Raw genomic sequence first — 25630 nt, forward strand, 5'->3', positions numbered from 1 at the left:
TTTCGGTTTTATGGCGACGACCTAGTTAAAAAAAATACAATTATTTTTGCAGTATGTTATTGTTAAACCAGTTCCTTTACTTCCAGAGCCGTACCCTATTATTTCTAAAGGGTAGAATGTAAAAGAGTTTTGTAGAAAACATTTTTTATACACTATGTATTTACAAACTAATTTGATTTTGTGAATTCGGTTGTGACTATAATTGAAAACTATGTTCCCTTTCTCGGCTCTTGAATTTATATCTTCGAACGTCTCCAGTAGGTACTTAATTATATTGTTTTGCAAGATTATGTTTATACACGCCCGTGGATTTATTTACTCATTAAAAAATATTTTGGATGCATTTCGGCAGGTAGAAGTTTGGTAGGTACTAATGAATGTAAAACAAGATTCTTTTTCATTTATTTTTATTTTGTTCTTAATAACAATTTCAAGTTATTGTGGTGCAGTATTATCTAAATTGTTAAATATTTCAGTCCTGTTTTTTATTCGCAATGGAAAATTATTAAAAGTTAACTTGTCTCAGTTAAAAAATAGTATCGGTATAATATTTTTAGTGCCACAAATATCGCTTATATTATAATTTTACTTCATTGTTGAATACGGTTATTTTTTTCTGTAAGGAGAATTTTTTTATGTTTAAAAATAAGTTTTTATGGTGAATTTGTTTGTTATTGTACAGTTTTAGGTACATTTTATGAATATGTTGGGACTGTTTCTTGCTGGAATAGTCATATGTTTAATAATATATCGAGTGAAAAGATGTTTCCGGTATTGGGATCAGTATGGTGTTAAAACGATCTCAACAATATATGTGTTGAAAGAACTGGTTAAAGTATATTGCAGACAAAGGATAATGCCTGATATGTGTAAAAATGTTTATAACGCCATTCCAAACGCAAGGTACCTATTTAAAATATGCCCATAAAATTTTATATTAAGTATGTTCAAAATGATAGTTGTTTCTTTAAATTAAGTTAATTTTCACCTGTGGTTTTCGCTGTGAATCGTTAATGTTCTTCTTTTTATTGTCGCATCATATACATTTAAGCTGTTATGTTTTAATAATGTAACGTTTTTCTACAAGGGTGAATCCTTTATCCTACTTGTTTTAATCATAGCACCTTATATGCTTGCTTTAAAATATGAAATGAATTATTTAATATATTCTATTTTTAGATACTTTGGGATCTATCAGTTCTCAAAGCCTGTTTTGATGATAAAAGATCCAGATTTGATCACAGAGCTCACTGTAAAACATTTTGACCATTTCACCGACCATCAGTTTATGATTTCAGAAAAGTTTGAACCAATGTGGGGCAAGAGTTTGTTCATAATTAAAGGTATGTATAGTCCATCTAATTTAAATACCGTTGCACGTCATTATTATTGACAGAGATCGAAGTTGACATAGTTGTCAAAGTATAAAAAAATCCTGAATCCATTTTAAATCAGATAGGTCACAATGATTGCAAAAGTGGATTATACAACAAAACAAATTAATATTTAATGCAAAAAAAAAAGAAACAAAACAAAAGTTAAAAAATAATCTTGTTAAAAACAATTTGAGCAGCTTGTATGCGTCGTATAAAGATTTAAAATGGAATACTTAAACAAAAACAACACTTTTTTCATTACTTATTAATTTCTAGTCAACACCGCAACTGTCAAATAAGTGTTACCAATTTATGCCAAAATATCACCTTCGTTCGATTACAGTTACAGTGTGTTCTGAACAAATGTTCTTCATAAAAACGCTTTATAATGCATTTATACAAATTAAATGAAACATATTATTGTGTATTTCTTTAAGTTAACATTAATAGAAATCTTGAATTATTATTTCTACGCGTATATAATAAAATATGTCTAGTGGCTGTAATGCCAGTGTATTCGGCAAAGTGATTCTAAAAAAGAACACACCTACTGCCTAAATATTTCGTGTTGATATCATGTAACCTCACGGACTATGACGCGGATGACGTACAACGGTTTGTAAATTAGATGAAGTGTAGATGAAATTACTAGAGAGGAAGGTATAGTATTTTTCATATAAAAATGCGTGCACGTCATTCAAGATTTACGACGTCAGAACCCCACAGCATTGCCAAAACATCAGAATAGTTAGTAAGTGTGAGTGAGGAATTTTTAAAATGTCAAGCTTTTGTCAAACTATTATATTAACAGTAAATACACTTAGTTTTAAGACTACTGCAATACACTAAAATATATAAAAAAAACATTTTAATACTAAATTATATATTCTACATTTTAAACTTACCTCTTTTAGGGCTTTAATAGTAAAAACGTTCCGCCATTATTTCTTGTTCAAAATAATCTATCTTATATGAAAACTTATCAGCTTTCTACTTACTATTTATTTGTTTTTGCATAGCACAATCACAATACATAACAATAATTAGTTTTTAAAGCTATTAATCTAAATTTAATATGTATTTATAAATACAATTTATTAATATATATTATATTTTGATCAAATTGTGTAAGAAATCAAAACATAAACAAAATTCTTACTCTAAAAAAGCGGCAACACTTTTGCCACACGCTGAATAAATTTGAAGTATTTCCATATCAGTTGCGTACAATTGTCTAATATATTTAATTAAAATTATTATATTGTGGAATATTAGACTTACAAAAGAAATAGCTACTAGAATTGGTCAAGGAAATTCAGCAATACGTCAACTGAATAGTATACTTTGGAATAACCACATCACCCGAAACACAAAAATTAGGATATACAAAAGTATCATAGAAAGCATTGCTACATATGGTTCAGAGCTTTGGGTCATAAATAAAAATGACGCATCCAAAATAAAAGCAATGGAAATGAATTATTGGAGAAGATGTTGCCAACTCACTAGAAGAGATAGAGTAAGGAATACTGAAATCAGAGAGCGTATGGGCATAGACATTGACGTCCTGGAAACTATAGAATGCAAAAGGCTAAAATGGTATGGCCATGTAGAAAGGATGAATGATCAACGATGGCCAAAGAGAATATTACAGTGGATCCCCACCAACCGCAGGAAAAAGGGAAGACCAAGAAGATCGTGGAGACAAGAAGTAAAAGGTGCAATGGAAGATAGGGGTCTACATGTAGATGACTGGAACGATTACAAGCGTTGGAAGCTAGGTTGCGAGAAACGGCGGCAGCTGTAATAAACTCGTTATATATTAGACTTAAAGAGTTATTTTATAAAATTTATATTATTAATAATAACAAATGTTTTTGGTTATTTAATCAGTATCATTTTAAAATTCCCAATATAATGATGATTACATTTTTCTGATTATTATACCACAGAATAAATAACAATTGTTTATTATTCTGTGATTATACCATGTTGACGCCTATGAAAGATCGAGCAGTTCCGTATGGGTTTCGTATTATTATCTGTGTTAGGAAAATTTGAACTCTAAGGTTGACGTTCTGGAAATTTTAAATATAAGTGACGTCACTTTATATAAATTGTTACTTTGAAAAAGGATATATAAGCTGTTAGAATTTTTTAATAGAAAGATTTTTTACTGCATAGATTGAATAGTTTTCGTAAGTTCTTAAATAATTTTAGCAACTATATATTATAAATTTAATTGATATTATTAATAGTTCTAATGAATGTCTATTTTATTAGTCGTCGTCCAGTAAATTTTAATAGTTGTCCAGAAATAAGTTAGTAGTCGGCCCTTATTTTATCGGGTCTCTTCAGACAGTGTGGTATTAGGGAAAATCTCTAATGAAACTCACCTATATGAGATTAGTTTTAATTATAAAAAATAGAAAACAAGAAACAATTTATGGTAGATAAAAAAATGCATACTGCCATCGAAAGTAAGTAACACCAAGATATAAAATAAATACAACATATTGATAAAAAGCGGCTAAAAACAAATTAAAAATACATTTGTTTTAATAACTTAATAAACAACAATAAAGACGGTTTTGCTTAAGTTCGCAGAATTCCCCCACCTTCGCTTAATTGGTTACACTGGCTAGATTGGTACGATAAATATATTAATCTTTCATATCTTTTGCAGACTTAAACGACCCCTCATTAATGTGGACTGTATTTCTCGATATGGTCCACAATATAATTTCTACAAATAACACCTTCCGTAAGAATTATAAACAACCTTAAACGCTGGATAAGTCGAACAGCAATAAAACAAATTAATCACAAACGACAACTATGGTGGAAAGTTTTTTATCCAGAATTCCTTACCTCCTAGTTGAAAATTGGCATCCCTGACCCCTATATTTAAAAAAGGCAACAAACTCGACCCCAACAATTATCGTCCGATTAGCTTGCTGCCAGTAGTTGGCAAAGTTATGAAAGCCATTATTTCCGAGGAGATGACCACATTCTTTCTCCAGGAACATGTTATTCCAACACAACAACATGGATTTGCTATGGTCGCTCTACTCTAACCAATCTCCTACATTGTATTAACGATTTGACGTCATCACTTAACAGTTCGCAGCCGGTCGACGTTGTTTATCTAGATTTCTCTAAAGCCGTTGACCGTGTACCCAAGCGCAGACTACTACATAAACTAGAACATTTCGGAGTTCGCGGTACTTTACTTCGTTGGATCGAAGGGGAAAGTGGAGTGCCTCAGGGCTCTGTCTTTGGACCTCTGCTTTTTACGGTTTATACCAGCGATGTTTCTTATTATGTTTCACGTAAAATATCGCTCTATGCTGATGACACAAAAATATATGCCAATCCTATCACAAACCAGCTAACCCTCCAAATGCACTTGGACTCTATTTTAACTTGGTGTCACCAGTGACTACCACCCTTAAATGCGAAAAAATGTGTAGTGCTTCGAATTGGTAAAAATAACCCACTTGTGATGTACTTTGTTAACGGGCAACCATTAGATTCTGTGTTCTCGTATAACGACTTTGGTGTTATCGTAAACAGCAGCCTAACTTGGTTCGACCATATTACTTCTATTTGTAAACGTGTGAACTTCATACTATATCTCATTCGGAGGTGTTTTTCGAGAGTTTTAATGAATGTTTCATTCTTGAATACGCTCGACCAACGTGGTATCCTGATTTGGTTCGAGACAAACCTTTGTTGGAAAACGTTCAAAGAAAATCCACTCGATATTCTTTGGGACCGAGAAGACCTTCTTATGCAGAAAGACTAAGACTAGACTGGACTCAGAGGTGAACAGTTCAAACTTAAAAAAGAGAACTTTTCCACAAAATCAAGACAGAACCTTTCTACCAAATACAGTTTTTGAGTGCTGGAATAACCTTAATGATAATATTGTCTCTGTCCCTCTACCCACTCGTTCAAAAACAGACTTGACCGTTTTATATTATATTTAAAATATTGTTTTTCTTTTAAACCAAAAATTGTAATTTACTAGTAGGTTCTTCTTCTTCTTACGATGCCCATACTTTCCGAATTTCGGCAATTAGCGTAGCTATCCTAACTTTACTTGCAGCTATTCGGAATAGTCCGGTTGTAGACGTATTGAACCACTTCCTTAGGTTTTGAAGCCAAGATATTCTTCTCCCTGGTCCTCTCTTTTCAAATACCTTGCCCTGAAGAATGAGTTGTAATAAGCCATATCTCTGTTCATTTCTCACTAACTAGTAGAGGTTACTAATGTAATTGTGTTTTTTGGTCATAATAGGGACTTGTCCCTCTGCCCTTGCTTATGTATAATAATAAAAATAATGTGTTTCTTCTTGTGCTGTACTTTTAGTTCTAATCCTAATAGTCGAGACTATCTATTTATATATGTCATAAAACCTAAAAAATACTTTTATTTTTGCTTATGTTAATTCATTTTGTTTAGGCCAAAGATGGAGAACAATAAGGCACATCATCTCCCCTTCTTTCACCTCCAATAAACTAAAAATCATGTTCGGCCTTATCACAGATAGTGCGAAGAATTTCACGGATCATTTCTTGCAGAAAAATGAAGACGTCATCGAAGTAGAACTAAAGGAGGTTTTTACAAGATTCACCAACGACGTCTTAACTTCTACATCATTCGGTCTCGCTGTTGATTCTTTTAAAAATCCGAACAATTTGTTCTTGGATATGGCTAAGAGGATGTTTAACTTTGCTAGTGGAATTGGAAAACTTATTAAGTTTAATATCATGATACAATGGCCAGCTGTGTATGAGGTAAGTTAATAGAAGCTATTATTATGGTTATTTGTAGGTATGCTAGATTTTCATTCTCTGTTATACCTAAATTGTTATAGTCATATTAATTATATACGGAGGCCTCATCTTACAAGTTCCTGTACATTCTAAAAATCATCTTAAAGTATTTCTTTTATATGTAAAAGTCTATAAAAGACCAAATTTAGATTGTAACACAAATCTTAGAGAACTCTGAATTAATTCAATGTCGGAATTCACCAACTCTTTGTAGATTTCCGAACATAGTATGACACCTTAATCCGTGATATGAATTTTTGACAACCATAAGCTTTAACATCCAAAGAAAATTGATAGAACTAGTCAAAGAAACCATGTTAAACATATAATGTAGAGTAAAGATCGAAGGACATTTGACAAACCCTTTCTTGGCGATCACTAGCCTTAATTAAGGGGAGACACAGTCTTGCATTCTATTCAGTTTAGCTTTCGAATACGATATAAAACAAACTTAGACAAATCATGGCATACACAACAAATACTGGGTCATTCTCCTCCATAGAAAAATCTGCCACCAAGATGGAACTGAAAGTGAATGTTCATAAATACATAATCCGTAGATATATATATATATATATATATATATATATATATATATATATATACATATATATATATATACATATATATATATATATATATATATATATATATATATATATATATATATATATATATGTATATATATATACGTTCGGAAAGATTTCCGCGGTTAGTACAATTAAACTTAGAGCTAAGATTAATATTATTATAAAAATTAATATTAAACTCACCAGTCTTCCGGGTTGAACCGCGTCGATATCCATTTTGCCGAGCTTTCGACATCCTCTCTGATGTCTTCTTCAGGGCTTCCGAGGTCTCAGTCTCCCGAGCCCCCAGACACTACTACACTCACTAGTCACTTCTAGTTCACTCACTGTAGTGAACTAGTGAGTGAACTAGAAGTGACTAGTGAGTGTAGTAGTGTCTGGGGGCTCGGGAGACTGAGACCTCGGAAGCCCTGAAGAAGACATCAGAGAGGATGTCGAAAGCTCGGCAAAATGGATATCGACGCGGTTCAACCCGGAAGACTGGTGAGTTTAATATTAATTTTTATAATAATATTAATCTTAGCTCTAAGTTTAATATATATATATATATATATATATATATATATATATATATATATATATATATATATATATATATATATAAGAAATACTGGATATTATTGACTGTCGATATAAACAAACAACACAGTTTATTAGGGTTGCAGTCAGTAGGTTTGGCCGGGATGTTATAGAAACACTCTTTTAACCTTTGGTCGAGCTTTCGGAATTCTTTTATTCCTTCTTCAAGACACTGTAATTAGAAGAAAGTGTAAATATTTACAACATGTCTCAAATTGTCATTACAACTTACTAGTCGTTGAGATTATTTGTGTAAAGCTACGACACTCAACATTAAAAACACACATATAAAATGTAACATGTAAAATACTGGACAAAATACATTTTAAAATTTAGTTGGAAAGTTAAAATTTTGTTAGTGACATCTTTTAATGGTGTGTTTTGACTAATCTATAGAGAACAGAAAAAAAATAGTGTGATTAAAAGGTAATTAGAAGTTCTTGCTATTATATTAATGGAAGTAGTATATTAAACCTGTCTTGATAGTATGCAACATGTTTTGTATTCAGGTGTATTATGGCGTGTATATGTAAAAGTAAATCTTTATTTTATTTTTGATGTTTTGTCAGTAAGTAACAATAAATGTTGCTCAATTTATCTATGTCTGACTTTTTATTTATACAAGACGTATTAGATTTTATGAAACACATTTCCAGGAAAACACGTTTTGAATGGTTTTTTTCCTTTGCCAAAATACAGGAATCTTCGAAATTAAATTCATTAAAAGATGTCACTAACAAAATTTTAACTTTCCAACTAAATTTTAAAATGTATTTTGTCCAGTATTTTACATGATATACTTTATATGTGTGTTTTTAATGTTGAGTGTCGTAGCTTTACACAAATAATCTCAACGACTATAGATAAATTCACATTCAGATGGCAGCGTTCCAGAGATAGGCCTGTACTTTCTATATGCCAGAAATAACTACATTGTTGTCAGTTTTTAATCGTACCTACAATCGTACGTTATGAGCCGGCTCCTATAAAAGAATTATAATTTCGGAAATATTTATGAATGTGAAACGGAAAAATACTACATTTTTTTAATTATATAATTTTTCTGTTGGTATTTTAAAAATAGAAAGTTATATTTCGGAAATCTGGTCTTTTCGGAATTATATCTTCTGTTCAAAATTGTTTACAATTCGTGGAAATGAAATAATTATTTGTATAATCCGTTTTTGATCTTAATGTCCTTTTAATGACACACTTTCTCTACCTGCATTTACAGTTACAGACATTAAAAAATAATTTAGAATTAAAAAAATATACCTATTTATAAATTCAAAATTATTGTCTAATGCCAGCAATTATAAATTCAGGTAAATACTTGAGAGTCATTAAAAGAATTTTCAGTTGATATCAGACGTTTGTGTCGTGTCAGTGTCAAAATGGCCGCGAGTGTAATAAAATTCAAAAACGGTAATTTGTTAAATAGTGAATGCAAAAAAATAGTGTTAAATGTTTTTAACTATTTATCAAACAGTAATAATGATAAAAGTGTATCAACAATAGTGCGGGAAGTTTCTGCTATGACTGGAGTCTCTGAGCGAACGATATTCCGATATAGAAGTGAAAATGGTCCACTCGTAACTCCTATAAGAAAAAAAAGAACCGGTTATTTGAATAGTCGTGAGAATAGATATGATGAAGCAACTCGGTCTAGAATAAGACAAGTAGTGCACGGTTTTTTTATGGACAATATTCCTCCAACCCTTGACGTAGTACTAGAAAAAATTAAGCAAATGGAGCATCTTCCGAATTTTTCCAAGAGTACGTTGAGAAGACTATTGCACGACATGGGTTTTATATATGGCAAACAAGGTAGAAATTCAATATTAATAGAAAAACAAGAAATAGTCGCTTGGAGGCGTCACTATCTCCGGGAAATAAAGAAACTGAGGAACGAAGGAGCCAATATCATTTATATGGACGAATCATGGGTTAATACTGGAATAACCAATGGGCAAGTATGGCAAGATACAACAATAAAAAATAGCCGACAGGCTTTCGTAAATGGACTTACCACAGGTTTAAAAACTCCGACCGGAAAAGGACCAAGATTTGTTTTAGTCCATGCAGGAAACAAAGACGGATTTGTTGAAGGTGCTGACATCACTTTTCTTGCCAAAAAAGGTGCTGAAGATTACCATGAAGAGATGGACGGAGATCTATTTGAAAAATGGTTTGAAGAGATGTTAATACCGAATCTCCCAAAAAATAAAAAGAATGTCATTATCTTGGACAATGCATCTTATCACTCTAGGAAATTAAATTTTCCCAAACAATATTGGGTGAAACGTCAAATTAAGGAGTGGCTCTATGAAAAGGACATTTATTTTGAAGAAGATTACTTAAAAAATGAACTTCTGGAAACTGCTAATGTATTTAAAAATATTTATGACAAATACAAAATTGATTGTATTGGTGAAAAATACAGTTATCACAGTGACGAACAATGCCGCGTAGATGTACATATCTTAAGACTTTCGCCTTATCACTGTGAACTGAACCCAATAGAAATGGTGTGGAGTGAAGTGAAACGGTACGTGTCCTCTAAGAATTCAAGTTTCAAACAAAACGACGTTAAAACATTGATTTATGAAGGTTATGATAAAGTACAGAACAATGGACATTGGAAAAATTACGTCAACCATGTTATAAAATTGGAGAATAATTTTTGGACAGTAGACAACATTCAAGATGACATTGAACCTATTAGAATTTCATTAAACGATGACTCTGAAGATGAACTAGATTATGAAAATGAAGATGATTGCAAATTGTTTTTCGGGGGTATTCTTTTCTCAGTAAAGGTAATAAAATATTTAGTTGATCTGGTTGAAATGTAGCACACTTAAATAACTCATTAATCGACATAATTTCAAGTAGTTATATTAGACGTCATTATGCAAAAAATAAAGTTATGAACATTTAATAAATTAGTGCACAATTGAGGCCCCTAGAACACAAGGGGTGTAAGTGCCAAAAACAAAGTTTTGAAAAATCTTTGTTCAAAGTTCGATATAAATTTAAAAACCTAGGTAGCACTTTTTCAGTTTTCAGCATGTTTTCAATGACATGTAATTTTTGATGGTGTTATTGTTGTTAATGTAGAAAGTTTGAAGCCAAAAGTACGTGCCTGTTGTTAGATATCAGTTGCTAAGTGATAAGCAACTGCACTTACACCCTTGTGTTCTAGGGGCCTCAATTAGGGGTTTTTTGCAATTATCTCAGTCATTTGTTTATGTATTTTAATTTACAAACTAAAAAATTAAAAAACTGTTTAAGATCTGCAACATTTATTTGAAACATTTTTCCCTAAAATGCACGAGGAACAAAATAGGCAAAAAAATGATTTTTTCCAAACTTCATCTTTCTTTAAAAAATAAACAAGGCAAAATTGGCTGTAATTCTTCAAGGAATTATCATCAGTTATCCCTTATCTACCGTTTAGAACATTAAAAAACCTGTAGAATATTTTTCATATTTTTTTCCCTATTAACTGCGGTATTATGTATAAAAGCATTTTAGGAATTATTACCATTTATTTCATTCACGAATTTTCTATTAACAACTTTAGCTTACCTAACCATATCTTAGTTTACCGTGAGTTTGGCCCTGCTTATTTTACAAAAGTAGCAAAACTTACAATGGCAGTAGAATTGGCAACGCTGTTATCCTATATCCGTACACTGCCATCTCAACGTGACTTTATCTATAGTAAGTTGTAATGACAATTTAAAATATGTTGTAAATATTTACACTTTCTTCTAATTACAGTGTCTTGAAGAAGGAATAAAAGAATTCCGAAAGCTCGACCAAAAGTCAAAAGAGTGTTTCTATAACATCCCGGCCAAACCTACTGACTGCAACCCTAATAAACTGTGTTGTTTGTATATATATATATATATATATATATATATATATATATATATATATACGTATGCCTTATATTAAATAATCCTGAAGAATGGTAGGTTAGAAAATACCCAAAGTATCTATACTTTGATCGTCGTGGACGACAATATATTAATATTTTTTTCTCTCCTTTGCGCTATAGAAAATGTGTAAAAGTTTACATCTTCTAGCAAAAGTTCTTGATGTATCTAAGACATTATGAGCACGCTTTGTTAGTCTCTGCGTTTGAATTGGTAAACAACACTGCGTCATTTCAGCCTCCCATGGCCTCATCAAACACGTGGACTGAATACAAAATCCAACATTAAAGACCACTGGAGTGGGAAACAGGAGACGTTTGTTGGTCAGAGACTGACAAATCGTTCTGAGAAATCTGCGAAAATAGAGTTTGCAGGAAGCGATATAAGTTTAAACTGTACCAATCGTACGAAGATCCTAATGTGGTAAAGCTCTTCTTCTTCTTCATGTGCCTTGTCCGTTCCGAACATTGGCAATCAACATGGCGACTCTGACTTTGTTTACGGCAGATCTGAATAGTTCAGCAGATGACAAGTATTCCAACTTTCTTTTCTTTATACTTATTCCTACCTCTCTCTCTTTACCTATCCGGCGTAGTACCTCTTCGTTGGTCACGTGCTCAGTCCAGGATATACGTAATATACGTCGGTAAGCCCACATTTCGAAGGCCTCTACTTTTTTCATCAATGTTGCGGTCATTGTCCTCGCCTCCATTCCATATAACAAAACCGGGAATACATAGCATTTCAGAAGTCGAATTTTGAGAGGTAGAGTGAGGCTTTTAGAGGTGAAAATTTGCTTCATGCTAGTGAACGATGGATGCTATTGCCTTTTCTACTCTTATACGTATTTCCTTCGCTTGATTCCAATTTGAGTTAACTGTTGTTCCCAAGTAGATGTACAAATCCACGTGTTCAATTCTTTCATTGTCTAATATCAGTTGCTGTGGTGGTTGTTGGGTTTTGCTTACTAACATCCATTTGGTTTTTGTGATATTTAGTCTGAGTTCGTATTGTGCACTTGTTTTTTGTATCTTACTCATTAGGCAACTCAGTTGCTCAGGTAAAGCTCTGTACGCTTTAAATACACATTATATATACGCCAAACAAGAAACTGGAGTACGAAAAAGAGAAGTCGGAATGAACCCAGAGAACTAATTAAACATGTCCAGAGCCAATCATATTGACAATGTAATAATCATATCAATAATAAGCTTTTCTGTAATCTGACTTTATAGTTTTTAGGCCTACCAGTATTTGATGTCGCTGTTAACGATTTCTTTGAAAAGCTTGTGGAAGATACCATCCAAATGCGTGAAGAGCGGGGAATAGTACGACCTGACATGATCCACTTGCTGATGGAAGCCAAGAAAGAATCTCTTAAAGAGAAAACTATTGATAATGGAAAATGTAAAGATACAGGTATGCGAATGAACGGATTTTGGTGTCTCATTTCATATTATATCAACAAATATTCATAGAATATTTTTTTCTTTTGTGCTTCTTATTTATAACTTCAGTTCTTTGCTATATTATGCAATTATCTTGGATATTTAGAGCTGTTTTATCAGAACATATATAGTTTGCAGTCTCTTCTTATTTAAGATCTTTCGATCTAATAATACCGAATAATGTTTTCTTTTGGTATGTTTAAGTTAAATATTGTATTTATATGTAATGGGAATTACATTTGTTTTTGATTTCCAATCCTAAAATCGTTTTTAAAAAACGATAAAGAATGACCTTACAGTTAACCTGTAATGTTCATAAATTGGCCACAGTATAAAATAAATAACAACTGGCGCTTTGTGGCTGCCAATTTGACTACTTGGCCTCGAATTTGTTGGCAAATAGTCATGTTCTCAGTTGAAATTCTGAGGGTGATTGTTTTGGGTACCCTCGTATTGATTAAAATTCTGATTTTTAATTGTTTATATCTAGTTAATTGTAATTCTTCTTTCAGTATTGTTAAACAGATCATGCTACATTCTTCTGTTGAGTAGTTTGCTATAAATTTTGTTCTTTTAGTAAGATAAGGGCTGTTTTTTTGATGATGAACATGAATCATATATCAAAACTAGATATTTCGACAGATCCCAGATATGTAAACATACCTAAGACAATGAACTCAACTCAATGTATCCAACCCGGGTGGAAAGTTGGGTCGGGAACTGACGAGAGCGGGTAAAATGGTTCTCCGAAAAGGGGGTTTGGCATTGGGTTACCTACCCAACCCTGTAAAAAACCTTTTGTTATGAGAGCTACAAAGAAAGAAATGCAAATATACGAGATATTGTGTTACAGAAATCGGTTGAAATATTGGGCAAAACCAAGTCAGAAAAAAGAAATCATTGGTTTGATCATGAGTGCGAAATGGCCACAAATAGAAAGAAAGCAAGCATATCAAAAAACCACCGACGCAGGTTGTACACGGTGAAAAAAAGAAGAGTATAGACATCCTAGAAGAGAGGAAAAACGTATCCATCGACGTAAGAAAAGGGAATACGAACAGAACACTCTCAATGAGATACAAAGTTTATTCGATCAAAATGAAACGAGGAAATACTATAAATCCTTAAATAATAGCCGTCGAGAATTTAAACCACGATTAAAAATTTGTAAAGACACTAACGGTGAAATACCCCATCATAAAAACTCAGTTCTTAACAGATGGACACAACATTTCAGCGAACATCTAAATATAAACGATATTGAAATAGGTTACAACATAGAAAATCAACAAAATCTATAGCGTCAACTACACAGTAAAGACCCAACAAGAGAAGTGTCAAATGCCATCCTAAAACTCAAAGACAATAAAGCCCCAGGAATCGATGAAATCTGTTCGGAAATGTGTGATCAACTTTTTCCAGCAATCTATAAACTAATAGTACTTATATGGCAGAATGAATTGGTACCAGAAGAGTGGCTAAAGGGAAGATTAACATTTTCACAACCAGAGGACACAAGAAGCGAAGGACGACCACGAAGGAGATGGATTGATGATGCGAAAGAGACCAGATTCTAACGGTCAGAATATGGAGGGAAGTTGCCAGGAATCGATAGGAGTGGCGACTTTTTTGTGAGCAGGCCAAGATCCACAACTGATTGTCGAGCCACTTATGATAATGAATTCTATCATCTCCGCGATAGCTACATTATAAAGCAGATTTCGCACCCTGTAAAAGTCATATTTTGGCGTCAACCGCGTTGATCGTCAATCACAGATCGCCGTTTAAAGTTGTTTGCCTTTTTTTATTGTTAAGTTGGTCAGGAGTGGAGTAAAGAGATATCTCCTGTATATTTACTTTATTGAATTGTCCCTTTTTTCTTTCAGATACCAAAAACATCCAACTAACGAATAAAGATATCGCAGCTCAAGCTTTCTTCTTCTATCTGGCAGGATTCGACGCTGTAGCTACTGTTCTATGTTTTTTCTGCTACGAAATTGTTGTAAATCCCGAAGTACAAGATAGACTAAGGGCAGAAGTGGAGGAAAGCTTCGACAATTGTGGGGGAGCAGTCACATATGACACGATCAATGAGTTAAAATATTTTGATATGGTTCTACAAGGTAAATTTATCATTAATAAGCATGTGTTAGTTCTTAACTTTGTTTTTTCTATTATAGAAACAGTTAGAAAATGGCCTCCACTCTTTGCGATGGACCGAGTGTGCACCAAGTCATTCACGATTGAACCAAAAGTGCCAGATGAGCAACCGGTATATTTAGAAAAGGGCACTATCTTCTGGTTGCCTATTTACGCCCTTCATCATGATCCTACGTACTTTCCAGATCCAGAGACGTTTGACCCAGAACGATTTAATCCAGAAAAAAAGTTTAACATCAAGGCTGGCACGTATCTAGCATTTGGATCTGGCCCTAGAAGGTGCATAGGGTATAGGCTGGCGTTCGTGGAAATCAAGACAATTCTCTTCCATCTTTTATACCATTTTGAAATAGTTAGGACGCAGAAAAGTCAAATACCGATCAAAATCAAGCCTACTTCTCCTAATCTTTGCTCCAGGGATGGGTTTTGGTTCGCTTTTAAGAAAATTCGAAGGTAGTTACTAGAAGTTTTTTTCTTAAAATAACTCTCAGTTTCTTTATACATCTATTCTATTTTCTGTAACTTGACACCTGTATGTATCCATATGTATTCTTTCTGCGTCCATGTTATCTTCAAATGGTTCTTCTGTGGTCTATTTTATTCCTTTCAGAGTCTCTCATTGTCCGAATTTCGATTCCGTACAGTAAAATTGTTAGTTTCAGTTTGTTAATTTTGCCGAAAGGTTGTTTCTATTTAGTAAAACTCATATTTGGAACATTTTATTAAGGAAGAACAACATATATATAAATTTCTGTACATAATTGTCATTATATACACAAATAAAAAGAATATACATACAAACTCTTTGGTGAGATTATACAATTATAACCAAAAGCTCGTTACCTCTATGTTTTTTTGTCAGTGGACAATTATTCCTGATCAATTCCCTTATACAGTCTTATATAATGTTTAGACAAAAAACACCATTGGATAGTTTTAACAAAGAAAAAATAATATGATAATAACAAAATCAGAAGTTCTCAAATAAACATTCATGAGGATATAATTCCAACTTTCCCTACATTGTAATAAAAATATCAAAGAAATTAAAGAAGGCACTGGGTATTAAATGGTTAATACATGTTAAACACATTTGTGCTCTGCAGACCATTTAATACGATCGTGGAACTAAAAAATGTCCTAGCTACAGAATATCTTCAAACAACACAAACACAAGTATTTCACTTGTTAAAGTCTCTTGACATCAAAACTAGTGTTATAAATATACTTTAAAGGGTTTGTGTACATTTCAAAAACAGTGTCCAGTGATTAATATATACACTGAATTTTTACCAAATGTTTATTTTATGATTACCCTAAAACGCAGCATTAAGCTTCCAAGAATCCAAATTGAGTCATTTTCATCTCTAAAAATGATGGTTCACTATATGAACAATGACTTTGACGGCTATACTTAAATCCAGACTTCAAAATTCTTTGATTCTACACCACTGTATGGCACTGCGGTGATTTTTCTATTCTATGAGATAAAATAACGAACTTTTGATCAAAGCTGCATAAAATATTCAACATAAATGATAGATACAAGAGTAATAAATAACAACATAACACTTTTAACAACAAAAACTAGTTTCTTAAGATTTACTGGTATGTATTTTTTTTTTTCGACAACAGACCACAGAAAAGTAAATAATTCAATCATTGGTGGTGGTACTTACACACAAATCTAATGTACAAAAATGTTTTATTAACTCAAATATACTCAAATATTTGGGTTAATGCAATTTTGTGTCTGCTTATTACTGAATTGCGAATATTTTTTTTATAAAAACACCAAACATCTTTAAAATTTAAACAATCTTAATTTTTTATTTAAAAAATTTGTTTAATGATTAATTTTCAAAATTTGATAAATATAATGCCGCCATTACTAAGGATATATCATTCTTTGTGGTGTAATATACCAACAAATGTCCTAAAAAAGTAGTTTTTGAAGTCATCTATAGAAGTAGAGCTAAATCATCAATAAAACATCTTACAACGAGGTAATGTCAGTAGTTTTAGTCACAATCACAATTGCCAATCTACAATTTTGCTAAAAACAGACTTTTTTCTCAGCGGAGCAATTGACTACCATTTTATATATATAAACGAAAACCAAAATAATAGGGCACACAATAAATTATTCCGATAGGACAATACTCAAAATGACGTCATTACTTTTGCGATTCGACGAACACTTGGTTGCCTATCTTTTTGGTGTTATCCCACAAATAAGTAAATGTAGAATCACGACTTTCACAGGCTTTGTATTAACTACGTACCTTAAAAATATTTAAGTTTAAAAAACTATCAAATAGAACTTACAATAATATCTTTTACAATCTGTCTGAAGCTAGAAGCTGTTTTAAAAGGAAAACTGCGTTAATAGTAACTTTTGTGCTACTGTCTACCTAGAGTAAAAAGCCTGCTTTTAGTCCCTAGAAAAACAGTGCTAATCTTGTGATTTTCGTACTAATAGCAATAAAAAAATCATGTAAAATCGATCAGTGCTGAAAACAGTGAGTTACGTCGAACAAAAATGATTGTTTCTTGCAAAGGTTTTAACATCCATTAATTGTCACAATAACATGTAGTAAAGATTTTTGTCGTCTCCAGCCAATATACATTTTTACAGAAAAAGATTTCACGGATTCAACAACAAGCGGATTGGACCGAAGGAGATTCCATACGAATAAAAGGTAAAAATTAATTTCTAATTATTGCTTCCTCGTGCCTTTTCGCCAAATTTACCCGTATAGGATTATTTTTTACTCCTAAATATCTGCTTCATTTCCTTTTTCATGGTAAAGCCTTCGGCCTTATCCACCATTGACTTCCTGTCAAATAAAACCGATATTATAATCGACATATCTTTCGAATATGAGTACTTATACACAAAAACATTCAATATATACACCTAAAACGGTCAGTGACAAGTATTTAAGTACAAAAGCCTTGATTTATATACCAGGAGTATCTTTAAATAATTTCAGAATCAAGAGATGATAAAATAGCAATTTAAAAAGATATATTATGATATTGTTTTTATGTTTCATTTTGAGTAATAACCTTAAAGACAAGGATACACCTGATACATTGACATACAGAGTAACAGTAGACACATAAAATTTTATTAGAATAAAAAAAATCATCACTGAGCAAAGCTTTCTTTAAGTATAAATCAAAAGTTTTCGACTAAATACAGCTGATTTAATATACATTGTGGACTAGTTCAGGTGTCACTGTTACTCACATAGTGAAAATAACCGAGAACTTGGTATACAGTTTCATTAAGATTTATCAGGTCCAACTAAAGTTGTCAATATTATGTTTATATAGGATTAAGCCACACTTGATGGTAAGGAAAATTAAAAATGCATATTTTCAAAAAAAAAAAAAATCTCAGCTCCTTTATTAGATACGAACATGAAATATAAGAATCGAACATGAAATATAAGAATCAAATATGGTTTTTAAATATTATTTTGTCTTTGAATTAGACAAAAAAAATTTACTTGCCATGAACTGAAAACTTCAGTTAGGTGCTAGAGGGTTTTCCAGGGGGCGCCTCAGTTAACGTCTCAAAAAAAGGGTGTCCGATGGCGGACCATAATACTCAAAGAAAGCGCCCTTGCAAAACAATTAACCACATTTTAGTTAAAAAAAGTCGAAAAATTAATTTTGACATGCAAAAATTTTTTAAGTAATCCCGTTGGAATTTTTTGTTTAAGATGTACAGTCCTGAGGTCTCTCAGGTAAATTAGTGTCCGCTATCGGGCACTTTTTTTTGACACGTTAACTGAGGCAACCTCTAGAAAACCCCCTAGCGCCCTCTTTTTGGTTCATGAGAACTAAACAATTTTTTTGTTTAATTCAAAGAAGAAAAAAAATATTTAAAAATCATGTTCGATTCTAATATTTCATGTTCGTATCTAATAAAGGAGCTGAGAAACTTTTTTTTGGAAATATGCATTTTTAAGCTTTCTAATCTGTACTATTACCTTAAATTAGGAAGTTGTTTATTATAACCTATAATTGTTTTGACGCATTTGTTTGCCAAATTGACGGGTGACTTACTTGACCTCAATGTTGTAGGCAAATACCTACCCATGCTAATTCGGATTGTTTTGTGAGTCTATGAAATTATGTTTTATATGTTTATGAATTATGTAGCTAATTGTAGACGTTCTGACTTTCTATTAACACGTTAATGTTGGTATATTCTTGTGGTTGACTTCTTCTATTAGCATTGGCAACCAGAGCCTGCTACATTCTGCTGATGGGTTTGCTACACATTTTTTTACAAAGTAAGATGAGAGCTCTTTCTTTGATTTTTTTCTTTTTTGGGTCTGTTTCTTTTATGACTATTGATGCATTTTTCCATTGTACTCTGTGTTCATTGTCCCAAGCATGTTTGCATATCTGTGATTTGTCGAAACATACCTGGGACAATGAGTATATATTATAATGAAAGGATGCATCCACAGTCATGAAAAAAACATACATAAAAAAAGAAGCAGCTCTCATATTAATTAACTCTTAAGTACCACGAAGGGGTCAAATTTTATCCTCCACGTTTTTAATACCAAGTTTCGCTACCGAAATATAGATGGCGCTTTGCTAATCTTCGACCGGCAAGTGATTTATCGATCCACGAAAATTCCGTCATAATCGAACATGATTTTATCGGTTACTACCGCAGAGTTAATCACGCGTATGGTCAAATTTGATCCCCGTATGGTGTAAGTGCTTCTAGTACGATTAACAAGTAATTAGAAATGGTGGAGCGCAGTCGCTATACACGCGCTCTGACACAAAGAACTCGAAACAGAGTGGCTAAAAATTATGAGCAATGAACTAGATAGTGACAGAGAGTTTTTAGACCACGTAGTAAACACAGTAATTGCGAAACAGACAGTGAAGAAGAATGGGACAATGACGACGAAAAAAATTTGCAAATTGGTAATTCCGAAAGTGGCAGTGAATCTTCGGGTGGGAAAGTGGTATAGCTGACTCAATGGATGCGTTTTATGTTAAAAATAGGTATAAATAGACTAAATCTCCTCCCGCATTTTCTCGTACACGTAATTTATTTGGTATTATTGGAAAAACTCGAGCTAGTATGCCAAAGAACCCAGTTAATATAAGAATAATTAATATGGCTTCTAAATATAATTTATCGTGGCAATAGATCAATCATCCTGACATAATTGAATTGAAGGCCTTCTTAGGCTTACCATATTTAGCTGGGGAATTTAAATCCAATAATGAAGATTTAAAATCTTTATTTGCTACTAATGTTACTGGCCGTGATATATTTCGAGCACATGTCACTAAATAGATTTTATTTTTTGCTTGGAAGCCTTTGTTTTGACGACAAAGGTATTAGACAAGAAAGTATTGCTCACAGAGATAAAATGGCAGCTATATCTAATATTTTTAATATGTTTATAACTAATTGCCAGTCCAATTATATAGATGTGATGAATAAATATCTCATCATGGATGAAATGCTTATTGCACTTAGAGAAAGGTGCCAATTCAGGATGTATATCAATAAGCCAGACAAATACTTTCTAAAAATGCAGTATTTAGTAGACTCTAAGACATATTATTTGCTGAATGGTTTTATATATACTGGAAAAGATACACACAAAGTAAATAAAAAAAAAACTCAATCACCACTCTTCTGGGAGATGGATAATATAATGGATAATGGAAAGCCAGACATTATAAATTTTTACAAAATAAGACAAAAGCTGATTGGACTCATTGGATAAGAAATGTGAATGCTATAAAACTGACGGAAGAACTTGTAGATGGCCCCAAGTAATATGGTTTTGCATTTTGGACATTGCAGGAGTAATTTTTAATGGAGTTCAGCAAATACAAATAATGGAAAGAAGCCTATTTTTAACTATTTTAGGGCAAGGACCTATTAAGGCCCATTTAACTCGTAGAGCTCAGCAAACTACAGAGAGAACTTCGAAGTGGGGAAGGAGAAGGTAAAAAATATATTCAAAAAACCAAAAGAAAGAAAGCTTAACGTGCGACAAAAATGTCGAGATTTTACTTGCAAAAATCATGCTCACATGAAGACGTTATACATAAGTTGTGCTGAAAAGTTAGGTCAAAACATGTTTGTCATTTTTTAGATACGAAATCGATTTTTCTATTTTAGGTAGGAGCTGTGATAAAAAGAATTCACCACTGAATATAAAAAACTGCACATTTTTATTATTTTTGCTACAATTCTAGAAGGTCCTTAGCTATGTTAATTTGACTGGATACCAAAGATTTTTTTAATAAAAATATAACTAATTAACCAAATTCATTTTTTTCTATAAAAATATAAAAGTAGTTGTAAACAAAATAATTTAAAATAAAAGCAAATTAAAAAAAGTACAATTTTCTTATACAAAAAACAATGGAGTCAAATCTGACACTGCCATGGTATAAATGTTACTATTGTTGGCCATGACAGTTAAGGGTTAATAAAGAAAAATGTATAGCGCACCCATCAGCAGAATGTAGTAGGCTCTGGTTGCCAATACTAAAAGAAGAAGTCAGCCACAAAAATATACCAATCTTAACGGATTAATAGAGAGTCAAAGACACATAATCTACAATTATACATAAACACAAAATACATAAACATATAATACATAAACACAAAATACATAAATACACAAAACAATTAAACCTTGATATGATCTGTAAAAACACCGCGCTCAGCATTTTCAAGTAAAAGCTCGGCTATTTGCTACAAGATCGAGGCCACCCGTCAATTTGGCAAAAAGAAGCGCCAAAACAACTATAGGTTATAATAACAACTTCCTAATTTAAAATTTAATCGGAGCGGAAATCGTCTTCAAACTTGTGGCTTGTAAAAAACGGTTTCAGAACTTTTTTAAAAGTGTTGTAGATCCAGGATAAAGCTTTTTTATTCAATTTTCAATTGATACTGTTGAGACCTTAATGAATATTAATAAATAAAACTGTAGGACAAATTCTGTCCCTCGAAACCTCATTAAAAAATATACATAAATAAAAACTTTAAAATAGAATTTCTTCATATACAATCATAAAAAATAATAATTATAAATTAAGTATCTTAAAAATGTACGTAGATATACATTAAATTGACAATTTGTTCAGTGTTGCTTCGGTTTCAAGTAAAATACTTAAAATATAACCAAATCTACACAAAAGTGGGACACTTTTTATAAACAAAATAATTAATCCAAGGAGACAACGTGCAATTAAAAGGGGCCGTTTCCGCAAAAAAGGCGTCGACTTAATTATTTTTTCATCAAATTGACCCCAAAAATGGCATACTTGTATTTGAATGAAGACACAATCCCAAAATAATTTTTAAGGCAATATATTTATTATCAAGTAACCATTGTTTCAATAATTTTTTGGGTCAACGTTAAATATATTGTTACTAAATTGTTATAGACAGTCTATATTGCAGCGTAACGATTGTACTAATCGTTTATTTACTGTTTTCAAATAAAATTTTAATATTTCAAGCTTATTTTAAGGGTAAAAAGTACGTCATCTATAAACCAAAGCAACATGAAAACATAAAGTACATAAAAATATACATATATATTCGAGTTGGTATATTTTTTTAAATTTTGCACACGTCCCTAAATATACAACAGAAAATAACAGAACCAAAATGTTGTATCATGTGGTGTAATCTTAATGGAATGTACAGCACTTTGGTTCTTAAATAAACCTATAGTTCGGCCAAAGACGAGAGTTTTAAGCAGTTTTCTTGTTAAATCTTACACGAATCAGTCGCAGGTAATTTCAAATCTCCTTAAAAATATCATGAACAGCATCGTCGTACTGTAAGCTCTTCTAACAGAGAAGGGCATATGGAACCAGGTACAAAATAACTAGTTTACTATCGGTGTAGTTAGAGTTCTTTCGGTAATCTATATTGGTGTATAGAGCAATAAATTATTAGTTAACAAGTTGAAAATAAGACTGTCTTTAAAGTGAATCAAAGAGTTTTATGCTTAAAGATTCGGTTTCAAGACGGTCTACATGCTTCTCCTATATTAAATGTGACTTCTAAGCTCTGAATTTTAAATAAAACTTACAAATTTTACGCCTAAAAGCACAGCATTGACTTCTTAATAAATTATTTTCAAATATTTTGGTTCCAGCGCCCAAAAACCGATTTATACATCCCGGCATTTCGCTCAAAGGACACTAGATGGCATCTTATTGTACTGTCCGCCAGGGGCAGTCTGATTGGTAGGTCTCCGCCTCGGGATCGTTCCACTGATTGACACAGTTGTTGCCTCGGGGCAACCGTACGACAGAAGCAGGTCGACAAGAGCTTTGCAAGCAGCTGCTGAAACATCTGGGTCGCCTCCTCCATTTGAAGGCGTGCTTTGGGACTTGGCTAATGCTATACTGGCCGCAGCCTTGGCGTAGGCCAGACAGGTGCGTCCGTCCTGGTCTACGCACTTCACGTCTGCGTTATGCTAAAATTAAAAGCAAATCTTAAAATGAGAAAAACCTAGTTTACCTATATTTACGACAGCTAACAGCGAAAAAACAGCATAAAAGTCGATGGAAACACAAATAGTAAATATCAAATTCACAAACCAAAAATGGGAAAGGATTCCCAAAAAACAGTACAAAGAGAGAGTACAATAAGAACGAAAATAGTACAACTTAAATAGAAATTCACTAGTCATAATCTCCAACAAAATGTCAATTATGCACTAAAAATCGCAAAATGATACATACATAATAATAGAATTACCACATCAGATAACGCTAAAGAACGTGCTGGACGAACTAAATAAATTAAAACAAAAAGAGAAATCAAAAGATTTCTACCTAGCGAAACCGAATTCAAATAAATAAATTAACTTACGTCCAAAGAATATTAGCTAGAAAATTAAATTAATTAGCTAGAAAAAGAATTATCACCAACAAAGGGGCCCAAATCATATAAAATCATCAAATTACTTTTAACAACTCATTTTTAACCACTAATAAATGGGAAAATTACTGTATTTGAATAGTATTGTTTATAATATTTATAATAAAATTTATAATTTAATGAAACTTATAAATAATACTATTCCAGTATTGTTTATAAGTTTTTGTTTCTTTGTATTTATATTTTGAGTTGATATATGATATAAATATATATCAAAAAATGAGGAGGTTGCGTTCAAAATGGATTTGTCACAATAAATTACCTGTTGAGATTTTGGTGCCATTTTAAAGCTTATTATGAACTCCACATGTTAGTGAAAAAAAGTTTAAACAAAACAAATTATGTCATATGGTTTTTCACATATGAAATATAAGTAGTGGAACAAAACCAGTTTTGTGCACCATGGTTAATCAGATAAGGTTTAGTCACAACCAGCCAATCACAGGACAGAATTCGCCCTACCCATGATGCTTTGTTGTTTGAGGTTAGGAGTTTTAACGGTGTTCTGTTCAACTTCATTGTTACCGTGTCGCAGAGCTAGTAATGTTTAATTTAATATTAATTAGGATAAGTGAAGTTATTAATGACTTTTCTGTGCCCTGTGCACATGCTATGCAATGCTACCTGTGCCCAATGAAATTGCTCAGGACAACTTCATTTCGAGTCATCTGTCCCTTCAAAATATTAAAAGAAGAAGGCCAAGAATTACAACTCTTGTTATATTGAGTACACTTTGATTAAGAAAAACACAACAACTATCAATGTATGTAAAAAGTTTTTATGTCAGTCATGGTAGTCAAACCTACCAGATTAAGCAATATTATAAAATGTGTTCATAAGGGGAACATATAAATGAGAATAGAGGAGACGACTGCAAATCAGCGAAGGCCGCTGACAAAAAGGCACTTATAAGAGATTTCATAAAAAGGTTAAGAGGTAAAGAAACACATTATTCTAGAAATAAATCAGAGCGCATTTACTTGGATCAGGACTTGAACATAACAAAACTATGGAACATGTATAACAATTTACAAGATGAAATCTCCAACAAAAGTATCAAAAACAATGTTTTGAAGAATTTTCAAATCTTTAATATTGGGAGTCGCTTCCCAGCGTCTGACGTGTGTAGTTACTTCTACAAAATGAAACATTTCATCAAAATCACAAATGACCCAGCTAAGAAGATTATGTATGTGACCAACAAACGAGTTCACACCATTCGTGTAGTAGCATTTTATAAGGCTATGAAAAAAGAACAGTCTGATTCACTCACCGTGTGCTTCGACTTACAGCAGATTCAACCGTTACCAAAATCACCGATTCAAGAAGCATATTACTCTAAGCAAATTGGATTATACTGTTTCTGTGTTGTTGGAATTGATGGAAGGAATCTGACATTTTAGGTGTGGGCAGAAGATGAAGATGGAAAGGTTTCCACTGAGGTACCAGCTCTTTTGCAACATCTTTAAAGCCTTGATTTACCTGAAAATGTTACATCAATCAGACTGTTTTGAGATGCGTGTGTGCTCAAAATAAAAACAATTTTGTTTTTATTTTGCAACAGCAGAAAAAGGCTGCTTTATGCATCTGGACGGTATTTCAGACTGCAAGAGAATTTTCATAAAAAGAGAAGTTGTTAATCGACAAACTAAACTCTTGGTCAGAGGCCTAATGAACTTTGTATTTGAATGTGAGACGGAGCCATGGTAATCTC

General features: G+C 32.3%; 2 protein-coding genes across 3 annotated transcripts in view; one reads left to right on the forward strand and one right to left on the reverse strand.

The window, feature by feature from the left end:
- Nucleotides 1-30: 30 nt before the first annotated feature.
- Nucleotides 31-22288, forward strand: LOC140446473 (cytochrome P450 9e2-like). 2 transcript variants are annotated; one of them, XM_072539032.1, is made up of 7 exons: nt 31-363; nt 683-903; nt 1180-1343; nt 5845-6179; nt 12567-12750; nt 14666-14902; nt 14960-22288. In XM_072539032.1, the coding sequence occupies exons 2-7, from the start codon at nt 698-700 to the stop codon at nt 15394-15396; spliced, it is 1563 nt and encodes a 520-aa protein (XP_072395133.1). In that variant the 5' UTR covers nt 31-363; nt 683-697; the 3' UTR covers nt 15397-22288. The 2 variants fall into 2 exon arrangements, with proteins under 2 accessions (XP_072395133.1, XP_072395127.1); XM_072539026.1 differs by having other exon boundaries at nt 689-903.
- Nucleotides 17868-25630, reverse strand: part of CenG1A (Centaurin gamma 1A) — a 61001-nt gene continuing 53238 nt past the window's right edge. The window contains exon 14 of the mRNA XM_072539019.1: nt 17868-23449. Within this exon, the coding sequence (XP_072395120.1) occupies nt 23162-23449 (288 nt within the window). The 3' untranslated portion in view covers nt 17868-23161. The remainder of the gene's footprint in view (nt 23450-25630) is intronic.

Source organism: Diabrotica undecimpunctata, chromosome 1, assembly GCF_040954645.1.
Source record: "Diabrotica undecimpunctata isolate CICGRU chromosome 1, icDiaUnde3, whole genome shotgun sequence".
NCBI classification, from domain to species: Eukaryota; Metazoa; Arthropoda; class Insecta; order Coleoptera; family Chrysomelidae; genus Diabrotica; species Diabrotica undecimpunctata.